The sequence below is a fragment of the Microcaecilia unicolor genome, chromosome 4 (assembly GCF_901765095.1).
Source record: "Microcaecilia unicolor chromosome 4, aMicUni1.1, whole genome shotgun sequence".
Classification (NCBI taxonomy): Eukaryota; Metazoa; Chordata; class Amphibia; order Gymnophiona; family Siphonopidae; genus Microcaecilia; species Microcaecilia unicolor.
This window is the reverse complement of record NC_044034.1, coordinates 209,343,804-209,359,326: the sequence shown is the minus strand read 5'-3', so window position 1 is coordinate 209,359,326 and position 15,523 is coordinate 209,343,804. Positions and strand designations below refer to the sequence as shown.

General features: G+C 44.9%; 1 protein-coding gene across 2 annotated transcripts in view; it reads left to right on the top strand.

Annotated features, from left to right (window-relative positions):
• The window catches only part of FADS1 (fatty acid desaturase 1), a 108,588-nt gene that overhangs the window by 55,498 nt on the left and 37,567 nt on the right, over nt 1–15,523 (top strand). For both annotated transcript variants that reach the window (XM_030201181.1, XM_030201182.1), the window contains exon 6: nt 8,433–8,493. In XM_030201181.1, coding sequence (XP_030057041.1) covers nt 8,433–8,493 — 61 coding nt within the window. The remainder of the gene's footprint in view (nt 1–8,432; nt 8,494–15,523) is intronic.

Here is a 15,523-nt window from a genome sequence, read left to right as displayed (position 1 = left end):
GAGGAAAAAAGGAAATCACCACAATTATTTAGGAGCAGCCGACATCCGCATCCTGCCATGGCGCCATCTTGAATCACTAATATAAATTTTAAAAAACAACTGAAGAAAGGCGAGGGAGGGGAAAACAGAGATTCTTACCCAGCTGATATGAAATGGCAAATTTCACCTTGTCTGGTCCAGCAAACAAAATGACACAAGCACTGTCTTACAAGAAGTAAAATAACCATCATGATCCATCGAGCCCAAAACCTTGTCTGTGACAGCAGCCAATCTGGGTCTCAAGTACCTGACAGATCACAAAAAATGCTGTGCACTGAAGTCCCAGGTTTGATTTGAGAGCTAGACCTCCTCTCCCTGAGCTGACTGAGGATGGTGATGATGCAAAGGCAGTATTCATATCCCTATGGGAAGGAGGTAGTTTCACCTAGTGGCCAGATTGGAATCCAACTGCTGTGGCTTGGGGCCCCTAAGTGAAGGCTTACTGCAATAGCTTGGCCAACTGGTGAAAGGAATTTAGGGAAAACTTCAGACAGCTGGTAACCTGTGCTCATAGCACTGAAGGAGTGAAACAGAGAAGTCACAGCCAGAACAAACTGAATGTTAAAGGTCAAAACCATTAGTAAGCATGAACAATTACTTGGCTCCTGAATGGCCTCTCCCTACCAATCTACTCTGTTCATAATGACGTTTCCATGAATAATCAGAAACTTCTTGGTCTCTGAGGAACACACCATGATAATGATCTAATTTTAGACTATGGGCCGGATTCAGTAAACAGTACCCACAGTTGGGTACCAGAAAGATACTTGCTAAGATAGTGTCCTTTGCTGAATACTAGCTTACCGCAGATTTCACGTCTAACTGGTGTAAATGCTGGTGCCTAATTTTTGGCAGTTGGATGTGCATGCACAGGGCTGTGCCAACACAGTAAGCGCGGTAAGTGCCGCAGGGGGGCACCTGCCTTCAAGGGCGCCGCAACGTCGAGCTGTATTTTTAAAAAAAAACCTTACTCCTCCGCTCCATCCCCGATTCCCCAGCGCTTTAAATTTACCTCGCTCCGCCTCCGACGTCTGCGCAGTGTTCGTGAAAGCGCTGCCTGTCTGACGTCTCTCCACCAGCCTTCCTTCGCTCGTTCGTTCCCTCTGTGTCCCGCCCTCAAGGAAATGATGTCAGAAGAAGGCGGGACACAGAGGGAACAAACGAGCGAAGGGAAGGCTGGTGGAGAGACGTCAGACAGGCAGCGCTTTCACGGACGCTGCACAGACATCGGAGCCGGAGGCGGAGAGAGGTAAATTTAAAGCGCCGGGGAATCGGGGATGGAGCGGAGGAGGCTCAGGCCAAACCCAGCCATTTCCTCCTTCGTGCCCCAGATGGCAGCTTGTGGGAGCAGCGCTCGGCTCTTTGCCACCGCCCAGCTCTTCACGCGCCTTGGAGCCAGGCAGGTCCAGGGGTGGGGGGGGGCGCACGAACCAACTGATAGTCTGCAGGGGGGCACCAACTGATGGTCTGCAGGGGGGCACCAACTGATAAGTACATAAGTACATAAGTAGTGCCATACTGGGAAAGACCAAAGGTCCATCTAGCCCAGCATCCTGTCACCGACAGTGGCCAATCCAGGTCAAGGGCACCTGGCACGCTCCCCAAACGTAAAAACATTCCAGACAAGTTATACCTAAAAATGAGGAATTTTTCCAGTCCATTTAATAGCGGTCTATGGACTTGTCCTTTAGGAATCTATCTAACCCCTTTTTAAACTCCGTCAAGCTAACCGCCCGTACCACGTTCTCCGGCAATGAATTCCAGAGTCTAATTACACGTTGGGTGAAGAAAAATTTTCTCCGATTCGTTTTAAATTTACCACACTGTAGCTTCAACTCATGCCCTCTAGTCCTAGTATTTTTGGATAGCGTGAACAGTCGCTTCACATCCACCCGATCCATTCCACTCATTATTTTATACACTTCTATCATATCTCCCCTCAGCCGTCTCTTCTCCAAGCTGAAAAGCCCTAGCCTTCTCAGCCTCTCTTCATAGGAAAGTCGTCCCATCCCCACTATCATTTTCGTCGCCCTTCGCTGTACCTTTTCCAATTCTACTATATCTTTTTTGAGATACGGAGACCAGTACTGAACACAATACTCCAGGTGCGGTCGCACCATGGAGCGATACAACGGCATTATAACATCCGCACACCTGGACTCCATACCCTTCTTAATAACACCCAACATTCTATTCGCTTTCCTAGCCGCAGCAGCACACTGAGCAGAAGGTTTCAGCGTATCATCGACGACGACACCCAGATCCCTTTCTTGATCCGTAACTCCTAACGCGGAACCTTGCAAGACGTAGCTATAATTCGGGTTCCTCTTACCCACATGCATCACTTTGCACTTGTCAACATTGAACTTCATCTGCCACTTGCACGCCCATTCTCCCAGTCTCGCAAGGTCCTCCTGTAATCGTTCACATTCCTCCTGCGACTTGACGACCCTGAATAATTTTGTGTCATCGGCGAATTTAATTACCTCACTAGTTATTCCCATCTCTAGGTCATTTATAAATACATTAAAAAGCAACGGACCCAGCACAGACCCCTGCGGGACCCCACTAACTACCCTCCTCCACTGAGAATACTGGCCACGCAATCCTACTCTCTGCTTCCTATCTTTCAACCAGTTCTTAATCCATAATAATACCCTACCTCCGATTCCATGACTCTGCAATTTCTTCAGGAGTCTTTCGTGCGGCACTTTGTCAAACGCCTTCTGAAAATCCAGATATACAATATCAACCGGCTCCCCATTGTCCACATGTTTGCTTACCCCCTCAAAAAAATGCATTAGATTGGTGAGGCAAGACTTCCCTTCACTAAATCCGTGCTGACTTTGTCTCATCAGTCCATGTTTTTCTATATGCTCTGCAATTTTATTCTTAATAATAGCCTCCACCATCTTGCCCGGCACCGACGTCAGACTCACCGGTCTATAATTTCCCGGATCTCCTCTGGAACCTTTCTTAAAAATCGGAGTAACATTGGCTACCCTCCAGTCTTCCGGTATTACACTCGATTTTAGGGACAGATTGCATATTTCTAACAGTAGCTCCGCAAGTTCATTTTTTAGTTCTATTAATACTCTGGGATGAATACCATCAGGTCCCGGTGATTTACTACTCTTCAGCTTGCTGAACTGACCCATTACATCCTCCAAGGTTACAGAGAATTTGTTTAGTTTCTCCGACTCCCCCGCTTCAAATATTCTTTCCGGCACCGGTGTCCCCCCCAAATCCTCCTCGGTGAAGACCGAAGCAAAGAATTCATTTAATTTCTCCGCTACGGCTTTGTCCTCCTTGATCGCCCCTTTAACACCATTTTCGTCCAGCGGCCCAACCGACTCTTTGGCCGGTTTCCTGCTTTTACTGTATCTAAAAAAGTTTTTACTATGTATTTTTGCTTCCAACGCTAATTTCTTCTCAAAGTCCTTTTTTGCCCTCCTTATCTCCGCTTTGCATTTGGCTTGGCATTCCTTATGATCTATCCTGTTACTTTCAGTTGGTTCTCTTCTCCACTTTCTGAAGGATTGTTTTTTGGCTCTAATGATTTCCTTTATCTTACTGTTTAGCCACGCCGGCTGACGTTTAGTCTTTTTTCCCTTTTTTCTAATACGTGGAATATATTTGTCCTGAACCTCCAGGATGGTGTTTTTAAACAGCATCCACGCCTGATGCAAGTTTTTTACTCTGCGAGCTGCTCCTTTCAGTCTTTTTTTCACCATTTTTCTCATTTTGTCGTAATCACCTTTTCTATAGTTAAACGCTAGCGTACTTGATTTCCTAGTTTCACTTCCTTCAATGCCAATATCAAAACCGATCATATTATGATCACTGTTATCAAGCGGCCCTCGTATCGTTACCCCCCTGCACTAGATCATGAGCACCACTAAGGACTAAGTCTAGTATTTTTCCTTCTCTTGTCGGCTCCTGAACTAGCTGTTCCATGAAGCTGTCCTTGATTTCATCAAGAAATCTTATGTCCCTTGCGTGTACAGATGTTACATTACCCCAGTCTATATGCGGGTAATTGAAATCCCCCATTATTATTGTGTTGCCCAGTTTGTTCGCGTCCCTGATTTCCTTTAACATTTCCGCATCCGTCTGTTCGTCCTGGCCAGGCGGACGGTAGTACACTCCTATCACTATCCTTTTCCCCTTTGCACATGGAATTTCAATCCACAGTGATTCCAAGGAGTGTTTTGCTTCCTGCAGAATTTTCAATCTATTTGATTCAAGGCTCTCGTTAATATACAATGCTACCCCTCCACCAATCCGATTCACCCTATCACTACGATATAATTTGTACCCCGGTATGACAGTATCCCACTGGTTATCCTCCTTCCACCAGGTCTCAGAGATGCCTATTATATCTAATTTTTCATTTAGTGCAATATATTCTAACTCCCCCATCTTATTTCTTAGGCTCCTGGCATTCGCATATAGACATTTCAAACTATGTTTGTTGTTCCTAAGTACATCATGCTTAGTACTTGACAGTATTAATTGGCAATCTTTTGTCTGATTTTTATTGTTATTTAAAGATACCCGATCTACTACAATCTCTTTTGCAACCTCACTATCAGGATACTCTATCTTCCCTGTTATGGTGATATCTTTGAAAGATACCTTATCCCGAACCATGCTCTTTTGAGCGACTGTCGGCCTTCCCCCCATTTCTAGTTTAAAAGCTGCTCTATCTCCTTCTTAAACGCCGATGCCAGCAGCCTGGTCCCACTCTGGTTAAGATGGAGCCCATCCTTTCGGAATAGGCTCCCCCTTCCCCAGAATGTTGCCCAGTTCCTAACAAATCTAAAGCCCTCCTCCCTGCACCATCGTCTCATCCACGCATTGAGACTCTGGAGCTCTGCCTGTCTCTTGGGCCCTGCGCGTGGCACAGGTAGCATTTCAGAAAATGCTACCCTGGAGGATCTGGATTTCAGCTTTCTACCTAAGAGCCTAAATTTTGCTTCCAGAACCTCTCTCCCACATTTTCCTATGTCATTGGTACCCACATGTACCAAGACAGCGGACTCCTCCCCAGCACTATCTAGAATCCTATCTAGGTGACACGTGAGGTCCGCCACCTTCGCACCAGGCAGGCAAGTCACCAGGCGATCCTCACGTCCACCAGCCACCCAGCTATCTATATGCCTAATGATCGAATCACCAAGTACAACAGCTGTCCTAACCTTTCCCTCCCGGGCAACATTTGGTCTGCAGGGGGGTGCCTTAGACCCTAGGCTTGCAAATAATAGTATTACTGCCCAAGGGTTTCCTTAGTATAATCATAGGTCCCCTTAAAACGTAGCTTAACTTTGCTTATTTTCCAACTTCAACTGTGAAAATGAATAACTCAAAAACATTATTTAGTAGAGACAACTTTTCTTCTTTTGATGTTCTTTTGTTGTTCTAATGTTGTTTTTCTGTGCCTCATTATAGAATCACTTAATCTTATCTAATCTATTCTACTTACATATTTAAACTCTTAGCAGTGGTGTGACCCTATACTTGATTTGGTCCAGGATATAATACAGGTTTTCTTATAATACAGTTCAGTTCCCTCCTCAAGTTAAGGAGACATGTGATCACTAGTAGGGGGCTTAGGGAGTATTTGAAGGAAAAAGTTCCTTCTGGGAAGATGAGGATGAAATAAGCTTCCTTTAAGATGAGTGGAAATTCTGTTAGTGAGTCTATTGAGAAATTTTGGTGAGGGATCAAACTGCTGAGAAGAGAAGAGCCCCCAGTATTAGAGCAGAAAGAGGATGGGAAAGCTGATACCAGAATGGCAACAGTGGCAAGAACATCTGATGATGTTGTATGTTTTGAAATCATCCAAGTGCTGAGTCAGTACGGTGCTATTAATGTGAATACAGTAAGAGAGGTAGTTATCAAGCTGCAGTACAAATTGTGCTTTTACCACACCTTATGGAGGAGTGGAGGAGTAGCCTAGTGGTTAGTGCAGTGAACTTTGATTTTAGGGAACTAGTTTGATTCCCACTGCAGCTCCTTGTGACTTGGGGCAAGAAGTCACTTAACCCTCTATTGCCCCAGGTACAAATTAGTACCTGTATATACTATCCAGCTTATTTTCGAAACAAAAAGACGCCCATATTTCGACCCAAATCAGGAGATGGGCGCCTTTCTCCCATGGGCTCCCAAATCAGTATAATGGAAAGCCGATTTTGGGCGCCTCCAACTGCAGTCTGTCGCGGGAACGAACAAAGTTGATGGGAGGTTGCAGGCATGGTGAAGGCGGGACTGGGGCGTGTTTATCGGCCGAGGAGAGATGGGCGCACTCGGCCGATAATGGAAAAAAGAAGGGTGGCAGAAGTGAGAATTTGGGCCGCTTTTTTTGGACCCTTTTTTTCATGAACAAGTCCCCAAAACGTGCCCCAACTGCCCAGATGACCACCGGAGGGAATCAGAGATGACCTCCCCTGACTCCCCCAGTGGTCACTAACCCCCTCCCACCAAAAAAAAGAACTTTAAAAACTTTTTTTCCACCCTGTATGCCAGCCTCAAATGTCATACCCAGCTCCATCACAGCAGTATGCAGGTCCCTGGAGCAGTTGTTAGTGGGTGCAGTGGACTTCAGGCAGGCGGACCCAGGCCCATCCCCCCCCTACCTGTGCTAGTAAATGGGAGCCCTCCACACCGCCCCCAAAACCCACTGTACCACATCGAGGTGCCCCCCTTCAGCCATAAGTGCTATGGTAATGGTGTAGAGTTATAGGTAGTGGGTTATGAGGGGATTTGGGGGGGCTCAGCACCCAAGGTAAGGGAGCTATGGACTTGGGAGGTATTTTACTTTTTTTTTTTTTTTTAACTTTTTACAAGTGCCCCCTAGGGTGCCCGGTTGGTGTCCTGGCATGTGGGGGGGACCAGTGCACTATGAATCCTGGCCCCTCCCACGACCAAATGCCTTGGAGTTGTTCGTTTTTGAGCTGGGAACCTTCGGTTTCCATTATCGCTGAAAACCGATACCGCCCAGCTCAAATCCGCCCAAATCTGATGCATTTGCCCGGCACCAACCATGTTATCAAAACAATAGATGGACGCCCATCTTTTTTGAAAACACGGTCTGTCCCGCCCCTTCGCGTATCCGTCCTCGGAGATAGGCGCCCATGGAGATGGGCGTTTGCATTCGATTATGCTCCTCTATGTAAACCACTTTGAATGTAGCTGCAAAACTCATAGAAAAATCAAGAAAAACTTCTTTTTCTTGATTTACCACAGCACCAGCGGTAGTTTTGTGGTTACTGACTAATGAATAATAGTGTTTGTGAGTCACCTCATAAAGCAGTGTTATTCTACTCTCCTGGGAGTATCAAGCTACAAACCTATAGCCCAATGCTCCTGGAGTGCATCTTAATGGGGCTGACCAGATTTTAATGTAAGATGTTCCCCCAAACCCCACCCCCATTCAAATTCTGAAGCATCCTCCGAATGTACAGCTCCCTTCCAAAGGATCTCCCAAGTCAAGGTCCCCATCTCGCAGGATAGCCACCTCCCAGAAGCATCCTCCCACCTGGAAGCTCCCTCGGAGGTCTTATCCCTTGTTCCATAATCCCTCCTCTTTCAAAAGGTCTCCACCTAGCCACCATAGGCCTCTCTTGGGCCTATCAGGTTATGGAGATCCAGGCAGAATCGATCTCCAGTCATTCCTGCCCTTGCTGGCACCAGTGCATCAGCAACCCCTAGCAGTCTTGCAGTGTTACATCAGGCTTCTGTATAAAGGCAGAGGAGTGTATAAAGGCAAAATTTTATTTTTCAGATTTTTCAATTCATTATTAAAAAACACCTTTCACCATAGCCAGGGAGCACAGAGTTTAGCAGGGTTGCTGGAAAACAGTACTACAGCTTCTACAAAGAACCAAGTTTTAGTTTCCTCGTTCTCCTTATTTGTGATCAGAGTGCCCCTATGTGCATTTATTTCAAGGTGAACTGCTTTGCCTAACTGTTCTGCCCTAGCAGCAGAATCTCTGCGTATGATCTGAAGCTCTATTAGCCCGATAAGGGTTATCGGTGGTTGGCAGCCACACTCTTTACACTGAGAGCCTTATCACATCCTTATCTGGTTTGCTTGCTGAACATTAATGTGCTCTTGCTATGCTGTAAGTATGCTCTAATAACATTTGGCAGAATAGATGAAATACTGCTAACCTTTACTAGACAGGAAAGCTGCTGTGCTCTGCTATTCTACCCACCTTTGATAGGAATGTTACTTTACTTCATTTGTGATGTAGAGGAAAGTAAAATACCTCATGATATAGCTAACTTGTTCTCTTTTTCATGACACTTCTGTCTATGGGGAGGTAATGAGGTAATGTTCCTCTTCTTACCAAAAGAGATCAGTAATTCTGTTACTCCCTTCTTTGCAGCTTGGAGTCCAGAAGAAAAAATACATGCCTTATAACCATCAGCACAAATATTTCTTCTTAAGTAAGTATCCTGGGCTGCAGCACAGCCACACACACTTGCTTTTTTAGTTACTTTCCATTGGAAAGGGACAGATGGAAGGGACAGATCTGAGGAGGGAATGTAGAAACTGGGTAGCAAGTAAGAGAAAGAACAAAAGGACTGGATGCCAGGAGGGGCTGAATGACAGCTAATGAGCTGGGTTGGTGAGAGAATAGAAACATGGAGGAAGATCTGAGGAGACGAGAGTGGAAGATGGAAAGTTCACAGGTAGGTAAAATGTACAAAGAGGGAAACTGAAAACTAGAGGGTGAGAGAACAGAAGATTGAGAGGTAAACTCTAGCTGCTGAGTGGAGATGCACGAAAGAGAGAAAAAGGATGAAATGGACAAATCAATGTCAAAGACAGATGCAAACTGGAAAGGAAGACCAGAGAGAAAATTAAAAAAAAAAAAAAACAAGACCCTAGAAAGAACTTAGGAGAAGATAACAGAAGAAAAGTTAAAAGGAGAGGCTGGACCAAGCAGATTAGTAAATAAAATATCCGGATAACAAATAGGGAGCACATTCAATAATGTGACTGGAATATGTCAGATTTTGAAATGCATAACTCTGACAACTTTATATTTTACACAGTACAGAAAAATACATTTCTGATTCTCAAACCACTTTGACAGTTTTGTATAGTAAAAGTGGTATAGCAAATCCTAACAATAAACATAAACATTGCATTCAGTTCCTACTTCAAGTTAGTGATTGCTTATCTGTCTGTATTCTGCAGGAGTGATAGAAGTGAAGCATTCTGCTACTGTTTAGATTTTGTGTTGGGACCTGTGTGACTTGTTCTGTTTTCTCAGCAGGAAATATATTGGGATTCGAGGTGCTGCCTTTTTATACATAGGGTTGTAGTTACTAGTCCTGCCTTATTGCAGGTTTCCTATATACGTCCAAAATGTGTTTTTTGCAGGGTTTGGTTACTGAAGCTCTGAAGGGGTTTCCCCTTTCCCCCCACCCATAGGAGCCAACTTTTCAAAACCATTGAGGGTGCTAAGCCCAGCAGAAATAACCCATTCCTGGACACATACAAGGAATTTTCTCAATATTGGGGGTGCTCAAGCACCTACAAAGTCTGCTCCTATGCCCCCACCTCAAGGTCTCCACTACCTTGGGAGAGATGGTGTTATAGAGGCTCATCTTAGTGTTTCTGCCTGGGGCCCCTTCGATCCTTGCTATGCCACTGATGAAGGATGCTCCTAGCCTTTCATCTTCTGCCCTCAGCCCCAGCTTGAACAGCAGCAGCCTGTAAGGAAGCAGAGCAGAAGTCCTATAAAAAAATCAGAGGCATGGAAGCACTTTAAAGTACTTGAGGATTTGCATAATGGGCAATGCATGAACTGTTGGCTTTAGTAGAGGGAAGTAAATAGGCCATATTTCAAACAGTGGCACATTGTGTCATAGTACCCTCTCTAGTTAGGTTTAAGGGAGGATGGTAATTCTAGACTGGGAACATTCTGCACTGCAAGTAGCAGTGGTGTTCTGACACTTTGTCTGTTCTTGCTGTTGTCTCCACTGAAACTACTACTTATCATTTCTATAGCGCTATTAGACATACGCAGCGCTGTACTGAAGAGTGGGGTGGCAAAGGGGAGAGAGTCTGATCGGCTAAGGCTAGTTTTTCATTCTGTGTATAAGGGAAAAGAAGTAATCTGGCCCTTAATGCAGAAGTGCACAGTCAGTAACCACCTCCTCCCCTTCTTGGCACAGTTTCTCTATCATTCCCCTATCTGTCACCCTGCTTTACAGTTTCTCTCTGTCTCTCACTGTCATTCCCATGCCCTTTCATCATCTAGTCTCTGTCTTGCTTTTTCTTTTTCCATCACTCTGCCATCAGAGTCTCTGTCACACCCTGTTTCATTCACCCACCCTGTTCTCACAGTCTATTTTGTGTTCTTTCCTCATTCTGTCAATCTTGTTGTTGTCCAGTCTTACTCTCTCTCTCCCTCTTTCTCTCCCATTCCTCCAATCCATCATCACCCACTTGCTCTCTCACATATCCCCCCCACCCTATCATTGCCTCATATTTCTCTCATATCCCTCTCATATCTCTCTCTTCTCTACCAATCTACTTCCCCATCTCCCTCCTCCCTTAATGACCTTGACCCTCTCCTTTGTACCACAGGGCTGTCCATGAGTTTGAGCTGCATAATGTAAGAACTTCTGTCTGGGTCATACTGGATTTGAGACTCTGAAACTAGTATGGAAATTCCTGCACTGCATGGCTCAAACTCACTGAGAGCTATGCTGTGCAAAGGTCTTGTTATGGCGGCAATAACAACAAGGTAAAGAAATATAGGGCTTGAGAATCTCAGGCACAGGGGGGAATTTCTAGTTGCCATGGTGACCTGGCAGTTAGGATTTGTCAAGCCTTATGTAAGATTATTTACAAAGGAGTGGAGAGCAAAACTGAGAATATCATTATGCCTCTGTATAGGTCCATGGTGCGATGGCAACTTGAGTGTTGTGTGGAGTCCTGGTTGCAGTATCTCAGGATGTAGCAAAACTAGGGGGTTTAATATGAGGTGTGAACCAGGGGCGTATCTGAACTGCAGCGGTAGGGGGGGCCAGGGCCAGAGTGAGGGGGCACATTATAGCCCCCCCCCCCCCGCCGCCGCCATTGCCGATCCCCCTCCCCCCAGCCGCTGCCATTGCCAACCTCCCCCCGCCGTTGCTGTCGCCTACCTTTTCTGGCGGGGGACCCCAACCCCCGCCAGCTGAGGTCCACTTCCTCCTGCCGCTGCCGGCTGCCTTTAAAAGAATTCCTTCAGCTGGCGGGGGACCCCCAACCCCCGCCAGCCAAGCCGAGGTCCTTTCATTTCTTCCACTGCAGTCTGCAAAGCTGGTGCCGAAAGTTTCTTCTGAGTCTGACGTCGCTGCACATTGTACGTGCAGGATGTCAGACTCAGAAACAGAATGAAGCTTCTGTTTCTGTGTCTGACGTCCTGCACGTACAATGTGCAGCGACGTCAGACTCAGAAGAAACTTTCGGCGCCAGCTTTGCAGACTGCAGTGGAAGAAATGAAAGGACCTCGGCTTGGCTGGCGGGGTTTGGAGGCCCCCGCCAGCTGAAGGAATTCTTTTAAAGGCAGCCGGCAGCGGCAGGAGGAAGCGGACCTCGGCTGGCGGGGGTTGGGGTCCCCCGCCAGCAAAGGTAGGCGACAGCAACGGCGGGGGAGGGTTGGCGGAGGTAGAGGGTCCAGGGCGAAATCTGCAGGGGCCCAGGCCCCTGTGGCCCCACGCAGATACGCCCCTGGTGTGAACAATACTTTCTATGACTTGTTTTCAATTTGCTGGTTGTTAGTTTCATGGCATGGCTCTCTTGTTTTAGTGTTGTCTGTATTAAACCCCACCTATGATTTTATAAACTTCGATCATATCTCCTCTCATTTGTCTCTTTTCCAAGTTGAAGAGAGGCTAAACAGGATAGCATTCACAAAATACAGAAGATCGCAAAGAATGCACACAAAAAAGAATACCACCTAAAGCTGAGCGATGAAGAAAGAAATCAGGATAGCAAAGACACAGGCAAAAGAAAAGATGTAAAGCAAGATTACTTGACTTTTCTCAGGTGTATTGGCAAAAGGAGAAAGGCCAGAGGTAGAATTATGAGACTCAAAGATAATGATAGTTAATATTTAGATATCGATGAGGGGAAAGTGGAATTATTCAACAACTACTTTTGCTCAGTATTCACCGAAGAAAACTCTGGCGAAGGTCTGCAGATATCTGACAAAAATATATATGGAGATGGTGTAGTTACCATAGTGTTCCTGGAAGAAAATGCTTATGAATAAATTGAAAGCTGAACATGGAAATAGCCATGGGGTGGGATGAGATATATCCTAGACATTGAGGGAGCTTAGAAAGGTATTGGCGAGTTCTCTAAAGAATGTGTTTAATAGATCCTTGAATATTGGAGAACTACCACAGCATTGGAGAAAAGGCTGATATGGTCCCTCTTCACAAGGGTGATAACAGAAAAGGTAGAAAACTACAGACCTGTGAGCCTTACCCCAGTGGTGGGAAAGGTAATAGAGATGCTAGTGAAGGAAAGAATAGTCAACTTTCTGCAATCAAATGAGTTACAAGATCTGAGGCAACATGGTTTTACCAAAGACAAATCATGTCAAATGAATCTGATTTGATTTATTTGACTAGGTAACAAAAGAATTGAATTGGGGGTATATGCTGGATGTGGTCTACTCAGATTTCTGCAAATAGCACCCTTACGAACAAGAACTTCATGTAAGCATAACTCGATACCATGGTTCAATGATGAACTGAAAAAGCTAAAAACACAATCCACGAAACTCGAACGAGCATGGAGAAAAACAAAAGACGAACACACACTCAACACATGGAAACAATCACAAAGAAAATACAAATACGCAATAAGACAGACCAAAAGATCATACTATAAAACTAAAATAGGGACAGATTACAAAGACACGAAGAAATTATACCAACTCGTGAACAAACTCCTAGACACCAACTTGGCCACTACATCAAATACACGCTACCTCAGGACAACACTGACATTGAAATCTTCCTTAATGGAGAATACCCGGCTGACCAAACCTGGTTAAAATTCGCCCTCCTTACTGTCAATGCAGTTGCACAGGCGATCAGCAGGTTCTCCAACAGTCACTGTAAACTAGATACCTGTCCCAACTACCTAATGAAATCCGCCCCTGACCGCTTCATAGCAGACCTCACATCCCACCTAAACATGCTTCAGCAAGGTCTCTTCCCTAAGGAAAATGGCAATATCCTATTCACTCCAATATCAAAAGACACCAAGAAAAAAACAAATGAAATCACTAACTACCGTCCAGTAGCATCCATTCCATTGTCAGTCAAACTGATGGAAAGCATGGTAGTAGCCAAACAACTTACAGATTAAATAAACAAATTCTCAATATTACACGAATCACAGTCAGGTTTTCGCCCCCTCCACAGCACAGAAACAGCCAAATTCAAGCAGGAAATAGCAATAGGCAAAAACATCCTCCTCCTCCTCCAATTCGACATGCTAGTGCATTCAACTTGGTAAACCATAATATATTAATAAGATTACTAGATAAGTTCGGGATTGGTGGAAACATACTTAGCTGGATCAAGGGTTTCCTAACCACAAGAACATATCAAGTAAAATCAAATTCAAACATATCATCACCGTGGAAAGCAGACTGCGGAGTACCACAAGGATCACCGCTATCACCGATCCTCTTCAACCTAATGATGACCCCACTAGCCAAGGCTTTAACCCTTTCATCTATGCAGACAATGTCACAATATTCATTTCTTACAAATCTAAACTGACAGAAATCAACAACAAAATCAAGATCAGCTTGAACATCATGGACTCTTGGGCAAATGCATTTCAACTACAACTAAACAAAGAAAAAACACACTGTCTCATCCTCTCATCCCTACACAGCACGGATAACCCCAAAATTATCAACACCCCAGATTACACCCTCCCTATCTCAGACAGCCTGAAAATCCTCGGCGTTACAATGGACCGCAACTTAACACTAGAGAGCCAAGTGACATCCACATCAAAGAAAATGTTCTACTCAATGTGGAAACTCAAACGCGTGAAACAATTCTTCCCGAGGGGAACATTTTGCAACCTGATACAATCAATAGTACTAAGCCATGTAGACTACTGCAATGGAATTTATGCGGGATGCAAAGAACAAACCTTAAAGAAACTTGAGACCATAGGCGCCCGGTATAAGAGGCTTGGGGAGGCTAAGCCTCCCCAGCCGCAAGCCCCAAGCATCTCTCTCTCTCATCCTCCCCCCCCCCCCCCCCCGATGCAGGGTCTATCCCTCACTCCCTCCCTGCAGTCCCTCTAATCAGATCACCGCTACTGACATTCTCTCTCTCATCCCCCCCCCCCCTGATGCAGCGTCTATCCCCCTGGCCGTGGTCCCTCTAATTTGATTTAGGCTGTCCATCACTGTAGCAACACGCCAACACATACAGCTTGCTTCGGGGCTTCGGCCTGACGGCATGACGTCACGTGCCCCGCCTCCTCTGACCAAACTTCCTGCTTCCGCAAGGGCTGGACGCATCATCATAAGGAAGGCTGGTCAGAGGAGGCGGGGCACGTCATGCCGTCAGGCCAAAGCCCGGAAGCAAGCTACGATGTTGGCGTGCTAGCAGCATTTTCATAAGCCTTAAATAAAAAAAAGGTCTCTTAGACATTTCTTGAAGGTAAGCATGCAAATTTCATGTTTGAGCCGTGATGGAAATCTATTTCATTCAATGGGTCCATAGATTGAAAAAGTACCAGTTGCATGACTTCCAAGCGCACGTGCTGAAGTGCGGGAATCACAAACTCATTTTTATGTTGAGATCTCAAACCACAAGTTAGCAGGTACTGTTTCACGGGATTTCTTTTTTTTTATTTAAATTTTCATATGTTTTACACGATTAACATGTTTCTGTAACACATTGCATATCTTTGAATACATACTATTAAGGAAATCTTCACACACAAAATTTTCCATATATCAAATTATACAATTCCTTAGACCACAACCAAAATTATATAAGAAGGGGGGAGTGATCAGGACAATAGGAGATCCATAAAGAAAGAAAAGAAAAAGAAAGGCTATATGGCCTGACCTAAACATTCCCATTAATTCTATAATAATCAGTATGTTAACATTCATATTACTCTTTAGGTTTAGTGGTTAGCTTTTTCATTTCTAAAAAAGCTTTAAGATGTTCTGGGTCATAAAATATATATTTTATACCCATATATTTAATCAGACATTTACATGGATATGCAAGCAAGTATGTTGCCCCCAAAGCTCGGGTTTCCTCTCGAAAAGTCAAGAATTTTTTTCTCCGATCTTGAGTTGTTTTACAGACGTCCGGATATACCCAAATTCTTTGACCACAAAAGATTTTCAAGGAGTTCCTGAAATATAACTTCAATACCGAATTTAAGTCCTGTTCAAAGACAAAAGATACTAGAAGA